Source organism: Mytilus galloprovincialis, chromosome 6 (genome assembly GCF_965363235.1).
Source record: "Mytilus galloprovincialis chromosome 6, xbMytGall1.hap1.1, whole genome shotgun sequence".
Lineage (NCBI taxonomy): Eukaryota > Metazoa > Mollusca > Bivalvia > Mytilida > Mytilidae > Mytilus > Mytilus galloprovincialis.
Window position 1 is genome coordinate 75,608,609 of NC_134843.1, and position 24,664 is coordinate 75,633,272.

Genomic DNA, 24,664 nt, shown 5'->3' on the forward strand with positions numbered 1-24,664 from the left:
TCTCGATCTTTTTCTGATTAATAAATTAGCCCTATCAAACCTTCTGATTGTTTAACCCTGTATACTTCCTTTCCCCATGTGAAATTGAAAAATCGTCTTAAAGAAATAATCCACGTTGCTTCTCAACATAAAAATTGTAACATACGCTAAATATTTATTACTTTGAGTTACCATACAGCATATATTGTCAATAGTGAACAAAAAGGTAAAACATACTACACAGAGGAACAAGTGATCAGTTTCATAGAGTTTCTTATTGACAAAATATATGTTGAATTTAAAGGTAGACTTTTTAAACAAATTGTCGGCATTCCTTTGGGAATGAACTGTGTGTCTCTTCTTGCTGACCTCTTCTTATTTTATACGAATCGGAGTTCCTAGACACGTAAAAACAAGATCACCAAAGAAGACAGATATTAATGATGATCTCTCCATTCCACCTAACCTTTTCTGATTGGATTCCATTAATATATCCCCCAGAACTAGAAGTTAAAGAAACAACAGACACGGCTTCCTGCGCCTCATGTTGAGACTGATACCTCAAATTTGACATACACGGTCAACTCAGTACCATATTTTATGACAAACGAGACAATTTCAATTTCCCCCCACATTTATAGCAATATACCAACTTTACCTGCATATGGGATATACATTCATAGCTTATTCATTTAAAGAGCTTGCAGCTGTTACTTGGACTTTGAAAAACGTCACCGGTTTATTAGCAGAAAGTTGAAGAACCACGGTTGTGTCAAAGAAAATCTAGTCTTTTTTCTAAAAAAAAAAGTCATCGGGAGGTATCAAGATCTAGTTGATAAATACACCGTATCAACTTCACAAAAAATACACGATAGTCTTAAAGTATAGATTCTGGGTACTGACGTTGTTTATCACCTTGAGAACGTGTTATAGTATTCTTTTATTTGTCTTTATGAATTTGGACTTTTACTTTTTATTCTGTTTTTGCTGATATCCATTTGACGTGACTCTGTATTTCTATACATCACGTCATTGCGATATTGTTATATGATAGTTTTTGTATTCTTGTCTTTCATTTTTGCTTATAAGCTTTGTATATATGCCTTTTGTGTTCCTATGATATGGCTCTGTGCTTATACATCCCGTCATTGTGTTATTGTGCCGTCGTAAAATGTATGTGGCTCTGTACTTATACATCCCGTCATTGTGTTATTGTTCTTTTATTATTTTTGTATTCTTGTCTGTCATTTATCCTTATGTGTTTTGTCTATATACCGTAGCTCTGTAGTTAAACATCCTGTCATTGTGTTATTGCTTTATGGTATATTTTTTTTTTCTTGACTTTAATTTACTCTAATGAGCTTTGTCTATATGTCTTTTTGTGCTTCTTTGTAACATTATATTTGTTTTTATAGTAACAAAGATGTTATTACAATGTTGACTGATGTTCACTGCTGTACCCCTATTTAGATATTTTTACCTATCATATCTGTATGTTTTGTTCACACATCGTTGTCGATGTAATGTGACTGTCGTACAAGTGAGAGGTTTAAGTTGATCCATCATTTTCTACACAAGAAAATGCATGTACCAAGTCAGGAATATAACAGCTGTTATCTATTCGTTTGGTGTATTTCAGCGTGTGGTGTTGCCATTTGATTAGGGACTCTTCGTTTTGGATTTCTTAATCAAATTGCAAAATCAAAAGCTCAAACACATCAAACGAATGGATAACAACTGTCATATTCCTGACTTAGTACAGGCTTACTCTTATGTAGAAAATGGTGAATTAAACCTGGTTTTAAAGCTAGCTAAACCTCTCACCTTTATGACAGTCGCATCAAATTCCAGCAAAAAGCAAATATATAGTGCTTCGATACTCTTCGTACTCTGTTTGTCTTGGTAATCTCACAAAGGAAGTATTTTAGTGCTTTCATACTGCTGATGGACTAGTCGTTTTAATATCATTCTCTAAGTACATGTTGTTAGTGCTTAGACACTGTTGATTATTTGTCCCGAACACATTACACAGGAAGTAGTAAGTGCTTCATAACAGCTGATAGAGTGTTATTCTCGAGAATTTGATCCCGGATATGATCATTGAGAAATATTGGAGTAAGTGCTCCAATTCTTATAATGCACGTCTAGTCTGATGGATATCATTATGAAAGTAGACGTAACCGCTTCGTTGCTTTTGAGAAAATACTTGACACGATGAGATGGATCAAGTGCTTCGATAATACTATTTCCACCAAGTATTTAGTTTAGTGCTTATACATTTATTTTGTTTTACCGCATTTCAAGTTGATATTTATTTTATTTTTAACATTTTACCTAAGCATTGGTCCGGTTTCTTTTTCTCCCTTTAAATTGAGTCATTGGTTTCATTCACTTTTACCGAGCCTTAACACTGCTGATAAACTGTTAGTCTTATGACTAATTTCCACATATTTCAACTATTCATTCTGTTATGAACATATGCAAAGTCTAAGTTGTGACATGTATGCTAGAACATTTACGTTTAAGAAATCAATGTTAGGGTATATTGTACCTTCGACGTTATTTTGAAGCACTGAACGTATACACTTTATATAGGGGTATACTAAAGTAGTTATTTTAGAGTGTTGATATCTCTTAAATTAAAATAAGACTATGTATGATAAGAAAACTCTCCACCAGAAACAAAATGACAAATATTCAACAATGAGCATAACCACACTGCATAGTAAACTATTAAGAGACCTGAAATGGCAAACGTTAAACTACTAAAACGAGAAAAACTAACGACCTTATTGATGTACAGAACGTTCAACGTAAAACAAATATGATAAACAGCAACAAACGACAACCATTGAATAACGAGATCCTGACTGGTCTCATTGTCAATCATACCACAGCTTCTTGTTTCTACGTAAAGGATTTTTACCTATTTGTCCTCTTTGTTCACCTTGGCGATGGTGGATCTATATCAGAGTCAAAGTACCCATAGACAGTTGAGAAGCCGAGACACTGATAGAACAACATACCAATTCATGATGTTGAAAGTAGAACTTTTGAAGAAATACAGTCAGCCGTTTTTTTCTTCCAAGCTAGCTTATTGATGCATCTGTTCTAATTTCTGACTCATCAGAGTATACGACTTTCAGTGAAATATTTAAAAGATGACTTTTTTTATCTTCATCTTTAATAAAGAAAATAATAGAGAAACATCCTATGAAAAACAAAAACTAATAATCGTTTTATGATTTTATGATCCATTTAAAAATGTTTTGCATCTATATAAGACGTGACTACAAATTATCACTAGATGAGCGATACACACTACTCTAAACGAATTTCTATGATGATATCAGTCCTTAATAATAGTTCATCGTTTATGAACATGTGCTCGATACCATAGAACATTGCTTCTTGTTATCGTCCCAAACTGTAGGTGGTGGGCATGTTGTAAGGAAAATACCATCTGGTGCGCATGTCACAAATTGATTACAAGCGGTACATGCTGTAAAGTCACCTTCAGCTGGACAAGCTGATAGTTGATCAATACATTTTCCTACAAAACAAAAACAAATAGTTTGATTATTTTCATAAGAAGATGTAAAAAAAAATGATAATAATGTGAATGATTTATTTTAAGAAATCCCAAAGTTTTGAGGTCAGAACAATAACTAGATTAAGGTAAGCAAATGTATAAAAGGATGAACAAGGCAAATATCACACAAATTAGTAGAGTTCAATTATAATTCGTGGTATATATATTAGCAGAACGATATTATGTGCAAATACATCAGCAGATGCACAACATAAGATACATTAAAAGCAAAAGTAGTTTACCAGTGATTAAATTTCAAATGATATATTTATAATATACACACTAAGATGAAGTCGAATGTAACAAAAACAAACATTATTAGATATAGAACTCATTTTTATGTTCACGACCAGCACAATATTATAATGACCAACTCAATAATAATTGCACAAGGTCGTGCTTTTATTGGACTGTTTATGACGTCCTAACACTAAATCCGTGAAAGTTGGATGTGTACAGATTGATTATTTAGTCTAAGATGCATGATTTTTTTTTTGTTTATTTGCAATTGGCTTTGAACTAGCTGTCAATAACTGCAAGTACTCTCATATCTGTACTTAGTGTCTTTTTGTTGTGAGGATGTATAAGTATCAGGTCACGTCCACTCTGTTTGTTGTAAGATATATTTCAATTATTATCCATCTGATAAGTTAAGTCTTTTTCAACTGATTTTTATAGTTTGTTATTGTGTTGTACTGTAACACCACTGTCCCATGTCAAGGGACGGTTGGGACCCCTAACATATTTAACCACGCCACATTTTATATGTTTGTGCCTGTCCCAAGTCAAAACCCTGTAATTCAGTGGTTGTCGATTTTTGCTGTGTTACATATTTGTATTTCGTCCTTTTTTGTTTACATTAAATAGGCGGTTAGTTTTCTCGTTGTAATTGTTTTAACTTTGTGATTTCGGGGCCGTTTATAGCAGACTATAAGGTATGGGTTTTGTTCATTGTTGAAACCTTACGCTGAATTATAGCTGTTAATGTCAATGCCATTTGGTCTTTGTGAAGAGTTGTCTCATTGGCAATCCTACCACATGTTCTTTTTTATGTATTGCATATTATCCTCATTTAACATTACCTGTGAATATTGGTGGTCTTGGACTCACATGAGTTTCGGTACCAGTTTGTCCATCTCCAGCTGTAATTTTGAGAGAAGAGACATTTGTATACATATGATGAAATAGCAAGAATTACCAACTACATTATATTTGATGTTTTTTATGGATGTCAAGGTAAAATATATCAATTATCTTGAACCACAGTTATGAACTTATATTCCGAGACACTAGCAGAGAAGTTTAATAAGACATCCAAATGCATTTATTATTCAGTGAGAACGTGATGCCTTTAAACGTATTAGACACATTCTATATAGTTCTTTCTAATTGTGTTTCAAACCATCGCCATTATTTAGTAGTATTTTATTTTCTATGTACAAAATGTTATAATTGATTAATAAACATATTCTTATGTATATAAAGTGAGCCAATACTTTTTTTTATCTTGTTTACAAGGAAGCTATTAAACCAAGAGTTCCAAGTGAAAATAAACTCATGATAGATATCAGGATTGCAATGTTTTATTTGCACTAGATGCGCGTTTCGTTTACCAAAGACTCATCAGTGATGCTCGAATCAGAAAAGGTTACAAATGCCAAATAAAGTACGAAGTTGGAGAGCATTAGAGGGACGAAAGATACCAGAGGTGTCACGGAATAGAAGTTCCTTCATAATAAAATTTCCAAAAGGAAAAAATATTCTGGAATATTATTTCCACAGGAACAAATATTACAGTATATGTTCCAAACGGAATTAATGGTATAGTTATCAAAGGTATAGAATATTTGTTCCAACAGGAATAAATATTATGACAATGTTTATAACAAAGTTTCCATTGGAACTTCTGTTGGGCGGAACAAATGTACGTTGACAGAGGGACAGTCAAAAATCGAAAATAAACTGACAACGCCATGGCTAAAAATGAAAGAGACAAACAAGAAAACAATAGTACACATGACAAAACATATAAAACTAAGAATAAGCAACACGAACTCCACCAAACACTGGGGGATATATCAGGTGCTCCGGAAGGGTAAGCAGATCCTGATCCACATGTGGCACCCGTCGTGTTGCTCATGTTATAACAAATCCGGTAAGTCTAATTTGGACCGTCAAATTCATAAAAGGGAAGGGGATTGTAGTAACGACGTAAGGAACATATCCGATATCATCTGTGAAACGGTCATTCCATAACAGTCAACCAACTCGTGATGGTGTCCGTAAAATTTAAGAAGGGATTATTTCAACTTCACCATTTTGATAACTTCCTTGTGAGCAGCATGCCTCTATCAAGAAAATCATGATAGGAAATACAAGCACGGGAATATCGTATTTGTCATAACTACAATTTCGTCATCTTTCTCCATATGTGACCTACCGAAATAGACATATCACATGGTTTGTACTCATATGAGCAACACAACAGGTGCCACATGTGAAACAGGAAGACATTAACCTTCCGGAGCACCTAAGATCTTTCTCAGTTTTTGATGGAGTTCGTGTTACTTAGTCCTTTATTCTCGATGTAGTTTTTTTTTTGTTCTGATGTTTGTTTGTTTTTTTCTATTTCTTTTTTATCCATGGCGTTGTCAGTTCATTTTCGACACATACGTTTGAATTTTAATTTGTTATCCTTGATATCTCATTAAACAGTATAGATACGTGAACATTTGAATAATGAATATTTTAAGGTATTTTTACCATTTCACATATGTGTTGTTGATATCATTTATTGATATATTAAAATTGATTTTGCTATTTTGTTAGGTTCTATTTGGTGATAAATCTCTCGCAAGTTTCGATATTTACTCTTATACATCTTTAGCTTTCAAATACGCGTTTCTGTTAAGGTTCATCATAACAAACGGACAATATGGCTGTATGTACATGCCAAAATTACTCTCAGTATAGACTTACCTGTGAAGTTGGAAAAGTTTTAATGCCTGGCATCCGCTATATATAATAAAGTTAAATGCATTTTGTGTTTCAGAAAGATAAAATCTCTTTTGGATTTTGATGGGCATTTTTTTCCTTCATGCAGAAGGTGTGAAAATAAACTAAGTTGTGATACAACTATGAGATGCTCCCTCAGGTCAAAAACCGGTTTGTATTGTTTTGATTGTCCTTAATTGACATGGACAACAGGTATCTTCACAACTATAGGTGAGTTAAAGAGTTTATTTGAGTCAGTGAGTGGACAGTATCAAAGTAATTCAGGTGTTTGTTTATTTTTACACCTTCCGCAGAAAGGAAAGAAATGCCCATCAAAAACCAAGAAAGATTTTATCTTTCTTTAACACAAAAATGCATTTAACTTTTATATACCTAGTGGATGCTAGGCATTAAAACTTTCCAAACAGCACAGGAAAGTCTGTACACAGATTAGATTTTAAGGTGAAAATACGGCCATATTTGTCCATTTGTTATGATGAACCTTAACGATCCTAGTGAAGATATATCCAGAAAAGTGAATGCCACTGGTTTCTACAGTTTACATAAGATTGTCATTAAAAATGAAAAATACCACCTTACCCACGCAGTCTTGAAACCTATCACCATCAGACCATGTATTTGTTGTTGTGCATTTTAAAGAAAGTTGGCTATTAGCTGGTAAACCTAGAAAACTGTAGCCAGTGTTGCATGTTGCTGTACAAGTCCTGTAAAATATAGTAAATATATCTTACATTTAAAACTTGCAATACTTTATATATAGATATAAGATTAAATAAAGTAATTTATAAAGGAAGTAGAGCATATATAAAAAAAATATATATAAACATATATACTATACATTTAATATGCAGCATAAATATGTTGTCAACAATATTTTCTTTGGCCTATTTTTTTTTCTCCTCAAGTCTTTGGTTATCTTTTGAATAGTTTTACTATGACATTGTGTCATTCATGTGTTTTTTATAGCTAATTATATTGTATTGGATATGCTCAATATAGAAGATCGTGTGATGACCTTTTGTTTTTTCCATCCTTTTTATTTGGTACCATTGGCAATTATGCTATGTATCTGTTCTAAAATTAGATGCAACAATCTGATAGATTCAATTTGCACTTGACATTTTAAAATAACTGTCTGGTCAACGCCTTTTGATTTCTAATTACAACAGTAATCAGGTTTGTTTAATCATGGGCAAATGTAGATTTGATTGTAGTCTTAATGAGGGTATACTATTATTAACACCGCACTTACAAATCTGTAGCACTATACGCACATGTCACGGTTCCGTGAGCAGGAGCGGCTGTTGTCTTGCAATTTTTCATAAGCAAAGCATCTGTAAAAGTTTTAAAATAGTAGTGTATTTTAAATTTGAGAATACAATGCCTAGTATTCATCTAGTACGTTCTTGTCAAATTGTCTTTGATTAACACTATATATCTACATGTTGAATCATTTGGAACTCGACTATATGTTGCACTTTGTAAATACAGCTGTTTCTCAAAACACGCCTCTTTTGGGGAGATCTTGAATATTCATATTTCCCAGTTATGCTCTCTGTGTTCCATCTCACAGAGACATAACTTGGGAATGTTACCAGTAAATAAACATGTGCATATTGTTTACATTGAAATCTGTGGTAACCTTTCATTCGAGGTAGGGGTAGTTAAGAAAATAAGTGTTAGTTTAAACTCTGAGAAGTTTAGGGCATATAAACAGTGAAAATATGCCGCACAGCCCTATATTTTGACGTTTGAAAAAAATTGTGGTGCATATGAACCTACTATTCTAGGATAAGATTTTTTTCAAATTTTCATAATAAAAGTGGTACAGTTTTAGCCGTAAAAGGAGTTCCTATGGGAAATTGCATTGTCAATATTTCCAGAAATGCAACCGATAGAGTTATCTGTCGTTTATATAATACAAAAATACTAAATAATTCATACAGTATCCCGGTTTTGGAGATCAATTTAAACGAAAATTAACAGAACAATGGAATTCTAAAGACTACAAGAATGGCGACTTGACGAATGTCAACTATCATGTACCACCATTTCTAGAGATAAAAGAGGGTCTTGTTGGTTTTGAGGGGGAGGTTCCTTAATTTCTAATTCTATATATGTTTGGAATTTTAAGGACATTTGTCTTTCTTTTTTAAAAAAAATATGCATTTTATAAATTGTTAACAAGCTTGGTTGTATAATTGTATTTTTCTTTAATTATTCCATACATCATTCATTTCTTTAATTAATATAGCATTACCTAGTAATGTATTTTTACACAGTTAATACATGGAATAGGTTAACAAAAATGGTTCATAGTGTGTTAAAATATGGATCGCTACCTGAAATATACTACACAGTTCAAATGTACAAAAAAAAAATTGACGATTGTAGGATTTATTAAAAAGTATCCATTTTCAACTTGCTCTTCAACTTTGTACTTGTTTGGCGTTTTAACCATGTTAACTATTTTGGTCTCAGCGTCACTGACGAGACTTATGAAGACGAAACGCGCGTCTGGCGTATTAAATTATAATCCTGGTACCTTTCATAACTATTCAAGCCCTCTTCACTCCCTTTTGTTTGGAAAAAAACCCAACTTATTGACAATTAAGGCGTAATAGATCATTAAACAACTCTGTATATACATTTTCGTTCTAAACTATGAAATCTCAATCCTTAGAACATTTAATCATGTTAATGATAGTATGTGTACAATTTAAATGTTAAATCAATATTTCAAAGTCAAACAAGATAGCAAAGAATGAAACTTCTTAAACTTTTCAGTTAGCTGAAACTGATTTGTATTAATTTTGTTCAAACTTTAAGGTCAAATAATGTGGCTTGTTTCATACCCCAATCATTAATAAGTGATTAAAATTCCTATGAATAAGTATTGATGTCATTAACACACCTATACAATCAGGAAATATATTTCCAGTTTGCCAGGATTCATCTATCTGATTACAGGTACGAAACTCTACTGACGTAGTTTGAAAGGTAAATCCACGGTAACATGTAGCGTAACATTTCCTGAAAATAAATTAAGAATGAATCTCTCACATTAACTAGATAGTTATGGTGTTATATGGTGATTCGATAAAAAAAATTGAAAACAACACGTTTAATCATTTAAATGCGTCCGAAGCGCTTCTCTAGACTTACCTTCACAAGCAACGCTCAAAGCCAAACATTTGAAATCCGAGGATGAATAAGTACCGAAACCGTTGAAGCGCTATATGACAAAGATACCTAAAATTGATAGCCAAATTTATCTAAAGTCAACTTTGCATGAGGGAGTTAAAACCTTAGTTTCTTAATAATTTCAAAATTTATAAACGGACAATTTTAGAAAAAAAAATTGTTAAATCATGTCAGTACCGAAGTACTGACTACTGAGCTGATGATACCCTCGGGGACTGATAATCCACCAGCAGAGGTATTGACCCAGTGATGTAAAAAAAATGAAAACAACATGTTTAAAAATTTCAATCAAAACGCACAAATAGCCTCAGGTGCGTCGCATTTGCCACCAACAATATACTTCTTTGAGAGAGTTACTCAACCGTTATAAATATATACGTCAGTGACAATATAACGTTAAGTTTGGTTTCGAAAAAAGCCCAATCAACCAGGAAACGATACACAAAATTGCTAAAGATAGTGAATTAAACAAAAATCAAGACACAAAATTCAACTCGTGAGTATCAAGGTAGATCATCCAACGATTGCAAGAACAACAAAATTAAGAGCATGTATTCCAAGATAGAGAAAAAGAACGAGAAAATGTCTATATAATGCTGAAAATTATATATATGTTGTGTACATTTTACTATTTTGTACAGGTTATTACTTGTACAAAAACTTTGTACGAGTTATTACTTGTATGATGCCATCATACAAGTTATTACTTGTACAAATATTATTGTATCATTAATTCCTTGTACAATTTTTTTACAGTAAAAGATAATGACTTGTACAACACATTATCTTTAAGTTACAGTGAAGATCACTTCTAACTTATCATTAGAACTGTCAGAATAATCTGGCATAAGCTAGAACTGTTCACAGAAAAACTCTCAGAATCAGTTCAAGGTAGAACTGTCTAAAACTGTTCTAGGTAGAACTTCTAAATCAGTTCTAATCGTAGAACTGTCAACAGAACTAGCTAAATCAGTTCTACCCCTAGAACTGTCAGCAGAACTGTCTGAAACTGTTCTAGCCGCAGAACTGACCAAACATATCAGGATTGTAGAACAATTATAAATGACGTCCAATTGGAATGTGCTGTTCAAATCAAGTTCATCAACGGTAAAATACTAAATGAATAACGTCCACTTTGCCATTGAGTTTTTTTTTTTTCAATTTCTGCTTCATTCAAAACACCATACTGCCGTAAGAAATATTTCGAAGTGCTTAATTTGGCTTCCTTTACATTAATAAAAGAGGGGAGAAATATCAGAGGAACAGTCAAACTCATAAATCGAAAAATCTGAAAACGCCAGGGCTTAGAATGAAAAAGACAAACAGACAAATGATAGTACACAAGAACCCAAATAGAAAACAAACTAGAGGCTCTAAAGAGCCTGTGTCGCTCACCTGTATTAACTGATTCTTTGGAAAAAAAGTAAAATAAGGTTAAAATCATTATTATAATAATATCTAAGATGATAGCAAAAAACTGCAAAATTACCATAAAATTACTAACTGAGGACAGCAACCCAACAACTGGTTGTCGGATTTGTCTGAAAATTTCAGGGCAGATATATCTTAATCTGATAAACATTTTTGCCACCAGTCAAATTTGCTCTAAAAGAGGGATGAAAGATAACAAAGGGACAGTCAAACTCATAAATAGAAAAATAAACTGACAACGCCATGGCTGAAAATGAAAAAGACAAACAGACAAACAGTAGTACACATGACACAACATAGAAAACAAAAGAACAAGCAGCACGAACCCCAATGCTCTCAATGCTTCATTTTCAGAGATATAAACCAAAAACTGCATTTTACCCTATGTACTATTTTTAGCCATGTCTGCCATCTTGGTTTGCAGGCAGGGTCATGGGACACTTTTTTTTAAACTAGATACTCTTATGAATATTGTAGACAAGTTTGGGTACATTTTGTCTTAGTAGTTTCAGAGGAGAAGATTTTTGTAAAAGATTTCAAAAATTTACGGAAAATTGTTAAAAACTGACTATAAAGGGCAATAAATCCTTAAGGGGTCAATTGACCATTTTGATCATGTTGACTTATTTGTAGATCTTAATTTGCTGAACATTATTGCCGTCACAGTTTACCTCTATCTATAATAATATTCAAGATAATAACCAAAACTGGCAAAATTTCCTTAAAATTACCAATTTAGGGGTAGGAACCCACCAAAGAGTTCTCCGATTCATCTGAAAATTTCAGAGCAGATAGATCTTAACCTGATAAACAATAATCCAAAATCTACATTTTACTCCCTATGTTCGGTTTTTAGCCATGGCGGCCATCTTGGTTGGTTGGCCGGGTCACCAAAAGGGCCAAGTGAGCTTTTCCCGTCACTTGGCGTCCGTCGTCGTCCGTCGTCCATGAGTCAACATGATCAAAATGTTCAAGTGACCCTTTAAGTAGTTATTGCCCTTTATAGTCAATTTTCAACTATTTTCTTAAATTTTTGTAATCTTTTAAAAAATCTTCTTCGGGCCAGGTGAGCTTAAAATGAGCAACACGAACCCTACCAAAAAATGGAGATGATTTCAGGTGCCCCGAAAGGGTAAGCAGATCCTGCTCCACATGTGGCACCCGTCGTTTTGATAATATTATTACAAACCCGGTAAATAGTCGAATTCGGTAGGGTACATTCATACTTAAAAATTGAAAACAACACGTTTAATAATTCTATGCGTCCGGAGCGCTTTTCTGGGTTTACCTTCATCAGGAACGCTCAAAGCCAAACATTTGAAATCCGAAGATGTATGAGTACTGAAACCGTTGAAGAGCTATATGACAAAAATAACTAAAACAAATAGTCAAATTCATCTAAAGTCAACTTTGCCTGAGGAAGTTGAAACCATAGTTTCTTAATAATTTTCTCTCTGTATCTAACGAATGTGAACACCGAATTGCTAGAAGATCAAGTTAATTATTTCATCATGATGTATTTTTTTTTTCTAAACTGTTTTGCTTCTTTACAAATTAGTTTTGACTTTTTTAGTAATTGGTCATATATTTGTTATACAAAAAGTACACAAATGTTAAAAGTTTATACCTTTAGGTCTTAGTCATAAATTATTTGTATTATATTTGTTTAAAAAGAAACGATTTGTTGAGAACATCAAATAGTCCAATGTAGGATAATGATTTGTACAAGTTATTATCTTTTTCTCAGTCAAAATTGTACTAGTAATTACTTGTACAATTGAATTTGTACAGGTATAGTCCGTTTGACTTCTTTCAATCTTCAGAAAATAATTCTTAAAAATTCATTCTTAAAGATAAATATTTTTTTTCTTCATGTGCGTTAATGTATGATATATACGAACTCTGACTATGAATATCATAATTTTGAACCAATAATCAAAAAAGTTACTCATTAGGTCTCTATGTTATTTCTATTTTTTCTAATATTAATAACTCATTGGAGTATGTATGAATATTGTAACAGCCTTCCATTCAAAACAAAAACATTAGACATGTGCTTTAAACCTGTTTTATTGTACCATGTGATTTTACTCATTTAAATAACTCCGGTCATGTGATTACTGAGTTTTCTGTTTGCATGCTTTTATTTCTCATTGCATACAAAAAGCTCAGTAATGACATGACCGGAGGTATTCAAATGAGTAAAGTCACATGGTACAATAAAACAGGTTTAAAGCACATGTCTTATGTTTTTGTTTTGAATGGAAGGATATTACACTACTCATACGTACTCCATTGAGTATTTTATATTAAAAAAATAGAAGTAACATAGAGAGCCAATGAGTAACTTTTTTGATTATTAGTTCAAAATTATGATACTCATAGTCAGAGTTCGTATATATCATACATTTACACACATGAAGAAAAAAATATGTATTAGTGACAATGAATTTTTAAGAATTAGTTTCTGAAGATTTATAGAAATCAAACGGACTATAATAACTTGTATAATAGCCTTATACAAGTAATTACTTGTATGAAATGTTTATACAGGTAATAACCTGTACAAAATAATAACATGTTCACGACATATACAATTGTATTTACATTTATCATGTATGTTTTACTTACAAATTTCCTTTCCCATCTTCGACACAGTTTACTTTTCCATTTCTAGGACTATTTGTTTTATTGCACATACTAGTTTGGCACTCATGTTCAATCGTAAAATATCCTGAAATCGAAGCAACTGACTAAAGTAAATTGTAATTGTAACAGAACTAAAATTAATTTTTTCATTGATTATTTTAGTGACGTTGTTTAAGTATGTATGCATCTGTTTCGTGTTTTCATTGTCGATTGATCATGTTTAAATTGTTTAATTTTGAAATATCTGATTGATAATGTGCAGTGGCTCTTATGTGTTTATTTGTTATTATGTTATTGTTATTTTTATCATTATCATAGTATTATAATAGAATTTTGCCATCTTTTTTACTCGGGTATTTTATTGAAGTGAAGTATTCCGAGATAAAACTAATCGTCTTATATAGGTTTCCTTGGACCATTAGTGTTAAGCCCATCTGGCCCATAGAGCCAAATGAGCTATGCTGATAACTTTGCGTGCGTCGTCCATCGACGTCGTCGTTCGTTAACTTTTACAAAAATCGTCTCGTCTGAAACTATTGAATCAATTTTAGCTAAGCTTTATCATAATCAGCATTGGCATATCTATGTTTAAGAAAGTGTTTGATGACCCCGCTGGCCAACCGAGATGGCCAAAAATAAAACACAGCGGTAGAAAACAAGTTGCGTCTAGTATTTTGAAAACTTTTAAGAATAGATACAATCTGATAGGACAAAAATGATAAAAAAGATCAATTTTACGAATAGTTTATTGTCTTGAAAGCTTTCAGGCGACTAGTAATAGGAGTTATTGACCATAAATGACAAATTTTATACTTTTTTTTTCTTTATTTTTAGCCCTCATTTTTTTTTAATGACTGTTCAATCTTCAGGCGACTCCTTATTAGAGTTACTGCCCTTTGGTGATTATTTTAGCCAATTTTTGCTTTTTTTTTTTTGTTTTTAATAATATCTTAAAAAATTAAAAGATAAATGAAAACTAGAATAAGCAAAAATGACCAGAAAGACACGATCTTTCATTTGAGATGATATAGGTGAAATTTGCCGGCGATTCTTTTTTGGATTTGTTGCCCTTCTATGGAAATTTGTACAATTCTTTTGTGTTTAGCCTAAGATGAATAGAAACTTTTAATAACAAAATATTTTACATTTCTCAACGTTTTTATCAAGAATTGGTTGTTTAATTTCATACTATTCTGTTCTAATTTGACAAACCATCTTATGAGTGATTTTAAATTGGTTACGTTTAATGTGCCAAATTTGGCGATATAATATGCTGCTTTTTGTGAGCAAAACAAAGACAACAAAAATAACGTCAACACTTGAGTGAGAAAACATCGACGAACACAAATTGTTTTCATTATATGTTGAATGACTTTTCTTATATCCCTTAAATAGCTGTTACGTTTTTTACAGTTTATTTATGTACTCGTTGCTACGGTCGTTCTAAAGGCTTATTTACTCTCACTTGTTTTTATCCAATAATTATCAACACGCAGTCAGATTCGAGGCGGTTACCTATCATAGTGTATGTATAATTCATAAATTGTTCAAACTTAATTTTAAATTGCAAACAGTTCTTGATACTGAAAACTTACCTAAAATTAGTACAGAAATAATCAGGGCTGTTTCCATGCTGATTCTGAAAACATATGCATTAACCCAGGCGTGCCTATATATCGACCACGGAATCAGGAAAATAGATTTTTTGTTTATTTATCTATTTATTATTATACGTACTATACATGCATAGTTTTTATTTGAATACTTAAATGCCATAGTTTATTTGAAGTAGTTGACAGTGTTTCAGTAAGGTAACGATTAGTTTACACAAAAACTTGGACACTAAGAAATGTCAATATTTTATATCAAAATACCACTGAATATTACTATGACATACGGAAGATCTTTGTCATTAAGTTTATTCGCATATTTGAAAGCAAGACAGTTGTCACCTGTCAGAACTGTACGAAATGTGTTGCATTTTGTTTTCTATTTTTATTCCAGAATTGTTGTATGTTAGAAAACAAATTATAGATTTTAGCATCGTCATTTTACCTCTTCAACGTTTTAAAATATTCAAACTGATACTTGTAATATGTATTGTTGTTGCATTGTTGGGATCATGAGATCAACCCAGTTTTTGATGGGGTTCATGTTGATCAGTTTTTAGTTTTTTATGTTGTTCTTTTTTTCCCATGGCGTTGCCAGTTTATTTTCGACTATTAATAAGTTTGAATGTTTGTTTGGTATCTTTCGTCCTCTTATACTTAAATTTAAATCAATTACCTATTGCCCTGATTCGTAGCCGCGGTCAATATTTGTATCTGAGGGGTTATTATACTTATTATTCCACGAATGTCCAGTCAGTAAGTGTTTTATTACACCGAAAGTGACCAAAGACAATAAATGTTAGTGCTTAATCAACTATGGTAATATAAAAAGCAGAAACCCAACCATCCTGTTTAACGTTTACTTCATATATATTCTATTTGATAAGGTTATGTCCTGCACAAACAACAATCAAACAACAATCCTGCCAACACTGAATTACAGGCTCTTGACACGGGACAGGCACATACATACAGAATGTGGCGGGGTTAAATATATGAAGCATGTTGTAAATTTGTTTCATCTAGGGCAAAAAGTTGGAACTATTGACCGGTCCAATATTTCAACGCTTCCAATTTGAAAATATTGAAAATATTGGGTACTTATTTTATATAAAAAATGATAACTGAACTTTAATAAATATAATTATAGACTACTATATAAAAGGAAATATATAACCTTAAGGTGGTTCCAAACATCTTCACTAAAATTAATTTGCTTTGTTTAATATTCATAAAATTTTGACAAAATGTTTACTTTGACTATATGACAAAGATATAAAATTTCAAAAAACTTGAACTACACACTTTATCTGAAAATTTTCGTTGGACAAAAAGCAGTTTGATTAACACCAATTTTGATCATTGAGAACCTTTAAAATATTTCTTCAACAATAGAAAGTAATTAAAACGTTTACCCAATTTTTAGAGAATTATCTCCCTGTAGTGTTATGTACCACCTTAATACCGGATTGGTACTTATTTGAGCAAGATATTGGGTATCACATGTGGAGTAGGAAGTGCTCACATTTCCGCGTCACATGAGTTCACCATCGGTTTTGGTGAGGTTCGTGTTGTTGAGTAATTGGTTTTTAATGTTATGTACATGTTGTTAATGCGTCGATACTGCTGTTGGGCTGTTTGTCCTAATGATACCATCAGTTGTTCGATGCTACTGACGAAACAATTGTCACAAGGATATCTTCCTGGAAGAAGTAAGTGGATCGATGCTGCTGATGGCTGACTTGTTTCAATAATATTAGCATGAAAGTAGGAATAGCTGATGTGCTGTTAGGGGACTATTAGACATAATGATATACAATCGTCGTAAAAGCAAGTTCTTCGTTACGGAAACGTTTCACACGTAGTTTTCAACGCATAGCCTTATAATTTTGTTTAATCGCATTCCAAGTTGGTATTTGTTTATTTGTAAAAGCACTAAGCATATTTCTTTATATGTATGTATAGAAAAGTAATGTATATTTTATATTTTTGCCCTCGCCTATTTTTAAAAGTGGATGTTTAGATTGCATAAAATTCCTTGAACAGCTGTAATCATTTGGAATACATATGTTCATAGCCTTCATAATTTTTGGTCCTAGATGGCTTAGTGGTCTAAAGCAGTTCAACTTCTGTATCATTAGGATACGAACTATGATGTTGTTAGTTGGAACCCCACAAGTGACATGTGCGTTCGACTACTTTCTTAACTTGGTAAATATTGTCTTTTTTCTACCGAAGGTACATTGTAGGGGGTTCTCTTATGGTACTCCAGCTTCCTTAACAAATAAAAATAGACCACAACGTAAAAGTCAATAGTACTTAAAATAGCATTATTATTATCAAGAAATCTGTCCATAATTCGATTAATTGGGGAATCATCTAATGAGATATGTCTTATCTAAATTGCAAATACTATGTAGATAACACTTTAGAAATTGCAGGTTACCTTTGTTGATATTCAAATTGTATGAATAAAATATATAAGGTGCCATTTTATTAGGGAGTTTCCTTTTTTGTATTTTCCTCGGAGTTCAGTATTTTTGTGATTTAACTTTTTTCATATATGCATCCCGCGAACAATAATCACATCCAGCAGTATGTTTTCAGAAAAGGCATGTAACGATTAACCGAACAATGATGCCTTCAGTTCAACTTTTGATGAGATAATATCTAACGCTAGAAGAGGACCTTCTTACCTTTTAATACATTCTCGTTTTGCAAAGATTTCAACATAACTAACTAGATTGATATAAAAACTACTAGAAATTTTTTTTATGATTTTATGATTCATTTAAGTGTTTCGTGTTTTTGCGTACCACGTGACTACAAAGTATACCTAAATGCACAGTATACTCTGACTAAAACTTTTTTCTATGATGATACTTGTTCATGATAATAGTTCATTGTTTATGAGCAGGTTTTTGATACCATAGAACATTTCTTCTCATTATCATCCCAAACTGTAGGTGGTGGACATGTAGTGATGAAAATACCATCTGGTGCGCATGTCACAAATTGATTGCAAGCGGTGCAGGCTGTAAAGTCACCTTCACCTGGACAAGCTGATAATTGATCAACACATGTTCCTACAAAGCAAAACAAATCGTTGAATATTGTATCCGGATATTAGATTAAATTGCTAAACAAATAATCATTAATGTCGATGCTACATTTTAAGTATCCAAAAATGTTTGAGTTCCGACTCGTCTGAGATTTAAATCAGCCAAAAACATAAAGGTGAAAAACTAAATACCACACCAGGTAAGGAAATTCAATCATTCTCTGTATTGTATCCTAACAGGCAAGGAATTATATGGAAATAGTCGGCATATGCACAACATGAGATACATAAAAGGCAACAGTAGTTTACAAGAGTATACACCTCGTTACTATATTAAGAGTAAACAAATAGTTATCAAAGGTACCAGGATTATAATGTAGTACGCCAGACGCGCGTTTCGTCTTCACAAGACTCTTCAGTGACGCTCATATCTAAATATTTATAAAGCCAAATAAGTACAAAGTTGAAGAGCATTGAGGATCCAACATTCCAAAAAGTTGTGCCAAATACGACTAAGGTAATCTATGCCTGGGATAAGAAAATCCTTAGTTTTGTAAACAGGAAATTTATAAAGACCACATTATTGATATTCATATTAACACCGAAATGTTGAATACTTGACTGGACAAATCAAGATATTAAAAGTCGTATGAAACAGAAAAACATTAATAGATACATCATTTAAACGTAAATATCGTTGGTGCTTGAACATTTAAAAAACACATTCAAACACAATATCATAGCTCAAGTTTAAAATAGTATGCCTATTTTCAGTTACCTGTGAATACTGGTGGTCTTGGGCTCACATTGGTCCCAGTTCCAGTGTGTCCGTCACCAGCTGTAATTTGGAGAGAAAAGACATAAGTATAATATGTTTGTGTGGTTGAACCCAAGAATTAGTTTTTGATAATTTTATTAGTGGGTTTTTTTTTTGTCACATATAGCCCTTAAGCATTTTGCTCTTATCAGTAAGTCCTTTCTGGTCATATAGCTCTTCACGTTAATCAAGTTTGCATTTAAACATTGTGCTTTATTCATGAACGTACATCCAAACAACCGCTATGAAGGCATAAAGTTGACGTTGACGTATTTAGACATTAATATAGATTCAATGGAACATGTATATAAGGAAATAACCCCCACCCGTTTTTTATACGGAAGTTTTGAATTGACTAGTGATAATAATTCAACGTATCTTTAAACAGAAATATTAAGCAGTGCGCTTTTAAATTTGCCACTTTTAGATGTTATTGTGTTGTCTATATCGTGTGGATTACAATTGACTATTGTATTCTTCTCTGCTTTTTTAGCAACAGTTCATAAAGAAAGATTGTGTACACTAGCTTGAGTATGAATTTTTTCTATTGTAGTAAATACATAAAATAATTAACTTCGTCCAGTGTTCGTTAAATGGTAATAGTATTTTTGTACAGTACACATTAGGAAAAAGTAAAATCCCCAAAATTCTGAACAACGAGGAAAATTCAAAACGGAAAGTCACTAATCGACTGTGATTGACAAAGAGAAACACCAACTTACCCACGCAGTCTTGGAATCTATCACCATCAGCCCAAATGCTTGTTGTTGTGCATTTTAAAGAAAGTTTGCTATTTGCTGGTAAACCTTGGAAACTGAAGCCAGTGTCGCATGTTGCCGTACAAGTCCTTTAAAGATAATATGTCAAACATGTTATACTCCATCATTCGTTTAAATACAAAATGCCATTGTGACTTAAAAGTAAGTAAACCATTTATAAAATAAAAGTAATAAACCATAACTATGATGTCTATATATTTGGGTTTTTTTTTCGATTATTATTTTTTTTCCCTCAGGTCGTTGTTTTTCTCTTTTGCATTATTTTTTTTTCATTTTGTCATGTCTAGAACTTATATATGTTACTTCATTTTGGTATGTTCTAAAATACAACTGTTAAAATAAAAAAAATTGGGAATCTATAAATTTGATAGAATCTTTTATTTAGCATTACATATGAAGTTAATGTTATTTACATCGCACTTACAAATCTGTAGTGCTATATGCACAAGACACGGTTCCGTGAGCCGGAGCGGCGACTGGCCTGCAGTTCTTTACAAGAAAAGCATCTGAAAAGTACAAAAAATTATCCCAACATAATGCAATTAGGCATTTTTCAATTAGATATCAATTTGGGGCTCGATTATAGAGTTTCTTTAAATGTCTGTCGTCTAGATAAAATAATTAAATTGATACTTGATATTTCATATAATCTCCGGATATCGAAGATTAATTTAAACGGTATATAACCGGACAATAGAATCAAACGACAACATGAATAACCGGATTCCGCAAAACAAATTTCCGAATAGGAACAAACCCTTTCCACAGATGAAATAAATATATAACGTATTGTTCTTGTGCAATATTTCGTCATTAATAACAAAGTTGTATTATGCCATGTGTTGTCCTGATTTTTTGTTCCAAACGACCTTATCCTTCAAAAAAAATCCGACAAACAATAATGAACGAATCATGTGTTTTGTTTAATAATATTTCACAGTGGTATCTAACTTTAAATTTGTTTAAACCTGTTTATTAACATTTGACTTTAATTATTTATCCCTTATAAATTTTACTAACTATGATTTTGCATTCAGGTATCGGAGATCAAATTTATTTGTTCATTGTGTTTTAATTTGCGTTTTTTGATTGAGTTAAGCCTTCCAATTAATATTTTATAGTGTGTTTTTCTGTTTTGTGATGTTATACTATTGTTTAAGAAAAGGGAGAAGGTTTGGTACCATTAAAACGTTTAATCCCGCTGCAAATGTTTGCACCTGTCCTAAGTCAGGAATCTGATACAGTAAAGTAGTTGTCGTCTGTTTATGTAGTTCGTACGTGTTTCTCGTTTCTCGTTTTTGTATAGATTAGACCGTTGTTTGAATGTTTTACAGGACTTATTTTTAGGGCCCTTTATAGCTTGCTGTTTGGTGTGAGTCAAGGCTCCGTGTTGAAGGCCGTACATTTACGTATAATGGTTTACTTTTATAAATTGTTATTTGAATAGAGAGTTGTCTCATTGTCACTCATACCACATCTTCCTAGTATATCTTTTTGCTTAATTTTTGTACTTACCTAAATTGTTAAGTCCGCCAGTTACATCAAATAATAAGGCATTGGTACTAGCAATCAAAATACAAATAACTGAAAGTACAAACGTATCGATATCATTAATCTATTATTATTATTAAATTCGAATATGACGTCGTATCTATGGTTAATTTATTTGCACAACCCTCATGATGAGGAAGGAGTCTTGTTTAATTCGTGTTCATAACAACAAATTCGAACCCTCATAAACTTCTCGAGGGACATACACATATAGTTTGATGGTTTTTTGCATTATCATAAAAAGCGAAAAGTGTTTTTGCAAAAGCTCAAACCGGTATATGTGTTTTGATTATTAGCAAATCATGATATAAACATACAATTTAAATAAATTTGTTTTTTGTTCAAAAGTTGCAGTGACATAAATTAAAAAAGTACAAGGGGATTCAATGTAACTACAAAGCAGACACAGCTATGATAAAAGATGAAATATTTAGTTAGTGAATGTTTTGAAGTGTGAACAATTGCTCCGCTTAAGATTTACATTTCTGTAAATATTGAAAACGCATTTTCCCATAGGAACTCCCTTTAAGGTTAAAAATGTACCACTTTTGTTATGAAGTTTTGAAAAATATCATATCCTAGAATAGAAAGTTCATATGCACTACTATTTTTTTCAAAGGTCAAAATACAGGGCTGTGCGGCATATTTTCAACGTTTATATGCCCCGAACTTCCTAAACCAACACTAATTTTCTTAACTACCCCTACCTTGAATGAAGGGTTACCACAGATTACAATGTAAACAATATGCACATATATATTTACTGGTAAAATTCCCAAGTTATGTCTCTATGATATGCAACCTACAGATCGGAACTGGGAACCAGTATGTAAACAACATTAAATATCTATGAATATTCTATTTCTCCCCAAAAGAGGCGTGGTTTGAGAAACAGCTGTATTTACAAAGTGTAACCTTTACTAGTTTATTGACTGATGGATTGATTGATTGAATGAATGGTTTAAAACGCAACTTTCATCACCAGCCTGCTATTTCGTGGCTGTTAATAATTGTTGGAAGCGAATGCCGCAATGCTTTGGTGAGAACCACTCACCACGGTTGGAACACTGACAAGGATTGACAAGAAAGGCCTTTAGTGAAACCCAAATATCATTTATTATAAAAATGAGTAGATTTTGATTTGATTACCAATGCAACATTCATCCACTAGAGACAAAAGGAAGGGGGTGTTCACAGATATAGGTGATCTTTCAGTAAGTCAATTAATAACTTACAGGTCAAACAATCATACGCCTTTCTGTCCTTATCTCTATCAGAGACACCGTATCATGACCTGTCCGTTTTAACTTATATATGGGTCAATCCCACGTTAAAGAATGCCATAGTATGATAAGGGGTCATTATTTTAATTGGAAATTATCAATGTAAACGTTAAAAATGGACCTTTACCCATTTACACATATAGAATACTAGTATATAGACATTCAATGGTCAATGAATATTTGCAAATTCGACATTTGACAAATATGTAGATATCTAAATCTACCATGATAAAGACTCAGGACTATAAAGTCATATTTACTAATACGCTTTTATATGATTCCTTGCACTTTATAATTATGTTGTAAGAGTAGTTACTAACGAAGCAACCATTTAGGGGAATGGATTTTTGTCTGAGTCGTTTAAACATTATAAGGTAAGGGGTAAATCTGGATTCAGAATAATGTTTTTGTCATCTGCTTGACCACATTTTTTTTTTTATCAAATTGGGAATCAGAGTAGAAGAACACCATGCCATCCATTTGAATAGTTCTTTCCTAATGATTAATGTTAATGCACGAAGATATAAAATTCTTGTGAAAAAAATAGTTTAATATACAGTGGGTTTCTTTTTATTATTCATTTATTAATTATAGTGTACTCTTTCGAATATTGATAAGGAATGATATAGCAAAAGTAAATACGAAGCACAGTACCAGTATTTTTTGCACTTTTGATAATATACACAATCACGTAATTCATTCAACAAAAAAATAAGTAAATATGATTGAACTCTCTTCTCAAAAGTTTATACCGCTATAAAACAAAACGTTTTATAACTCTACCCAAAAAGTTTTTTTTAATATATATTGCGTTTTTGTATACGTTAACACCTATAGATTATTTTTAAATCAAATACATCAATGACTATGAAATATTTGCTATTTTCAATAGAAGAAACAATTTCAAGTTGCATGCAAAGTTTCAGAAAAATAGTTCAGAGAAAGTAATTTTAACAGCATAATTCTTAAAGAATAATTAACAGAATTTGACCTATGATCACAAGTGAAAACAATTTTTGAATATTTATTATACTTTTGCGGTAAACTTACTTGGAACTGCAAGAGTGTTCATGGTGTCGCTCTGGTCAGGATACAGTCGTCTGGTTAGTGAAGTTATCTCGACACGTTTCTTATCACTAGGTCATGTAGTATAAGCTATAGAGTACATGATAAGATACAAGTATTATGTAATATTGTCCATTTATTTTCTGATCAAATTAATTCTCTATTACCGGGATTAGAAGGCTAAATATTTATACTTAGGTTTCGATGTATAGATAAGAACGGTGTCATTTTGGATCATTATGGACGATTTTAGTTTGATATAGGTCAGTAGATGAATCAAAGAGCCTCCTTAGTAATTAGATAAATGCAATTTAAAATAGATATCATCTTTTCGTGTTTTCTCATACTATAGCCATCCTAAAAAGTCCTCAAACTCGGTCAGAAATTTCATGAGTTCTATTTAGCCAATGTGTTAGACGGAAAAATTATAATTGAGTAATGGTTCCTTATAGACAAAAAGTTATACATTCCACAAAAGAAGAAGATACCATGATGTGTTCACATTACAACTTGTTTTGTTTTGTTTTTGGTTGGAAGGTTAATTTAAACAATACTCAATGGTAAACTAATGTTGTGTTTTAGATCTTAGTAATGTCTCTTATATTTATAATTTTCCGCGTTTCGAAGT

The 24,664-nt window shown here is 32.1% G+C and overlaps 2 protein-coding genes across 2 annotated transcripts; both read right to left on the reverse strand.

Moving 5' to 3' along the window:
• Nucleotides 1-3,212: 3,212 nt before the first annotated feature.
• Nucleotides 3,213-15,626, reverse strand: LOC143080333 (uncharacterized). The gene is made up of 7 exons (XM_076256131.1): nucleotides 15,466-15,626; nucleotides 13,853-13,955; nucleotides 9,501-9,619; nucleotides 7,839-7,920; nucleotides 7,166-7,290; nucleotides 4,654-4,713; nucleotides 3,213-3,532 (listed from the first exon to the last, which is right to left on the reverse strand). Exons 1-7 carry the CDS (start codon nucleotides 15,500-15,502, stop codon nucleotides 3,354-3,356), a joined length of 705 nt encoding a protein of 234 aa, XP_076112246.1. The 5' UTR covers nucleotides 15,503-15,626; the 3' UTR covers nucleotides 3,213-3,353.
• A 2,536-nt stretch (nucleotides 15,627-18,162) lies between these two features.
• Nucleotides 18,163-24,169, reverse strand: LOC143080334 (uncharacterized). Its single transcript, XM_076256132.1, has 6 exons — nucleotides 24,022-24,169; nucleotides 21,653-21,721; nucleotides 20,562-20,643; nucleotides 20,081-20,205; nucleotides 19,320-19,379; nucleotides 18,163-18,566 (listed from the first exon to the last, which is right to left on the reverse strand). The coding sequence occupies exons 1-6, from the start codon at nucleotides 24,041-24,043 to the stop codon at nucleotides 18,388-18,390; spliced, it is 537 nt and encodes a 178-aa protein (XP_076112247.1). The 5' UTR covers nucleotides 24,044-24,169; the 3' UTR covers nucleotides 18,163-18,387.
• Nucleotides 24,170-24,664: the final 495 nt, after the last annotated feature.

Excerpts from the sequence above, each read along its gene's own strand:
- LOC143080333 (XM_076256131.1), bottom strand. The coding sequence starts at position 15,502 with ATGGAAACAGCCCTGATTATTTCTGTACTAATTTTAG. Across the intron at positions 9,620-13,852 it reads GAAGATGGGAAAGGAAATTT|GAAATGTTACGCTACATGTT; the intron begins GTAAGTAAAACA and ends ATTTATTTTCAG. Across the intron at positions 4,714-7,165 it reads TAGGTTTCAAGACTGCGTGG|CTGGAGATGGACAAACTGGT; the intron begins GTAAGGTGGTAT and ends TCAAAATTACAG.
- LOC143080334 (XM_076256132.1), bottom strand. The coding sequence starts at position 24,043 with ATGAACACTCTTGCAGTTCCAA. Across the intron at positions 21,722-24,021 it reads GAACACTCTTGCAGTTCCAA|TTATTTGTATTTTGATTGCT; the intron begins GTAAGTTTACCG and ends TTGTACTTTCAG. Across the intron at positions 19,380-20,080 it reads TAGATTCCAAGACTGCGTGG|CTGGTGACGGACACACTGGA; the intron begins GTAAGTTGGTGT and ends TCCAAATTACAG.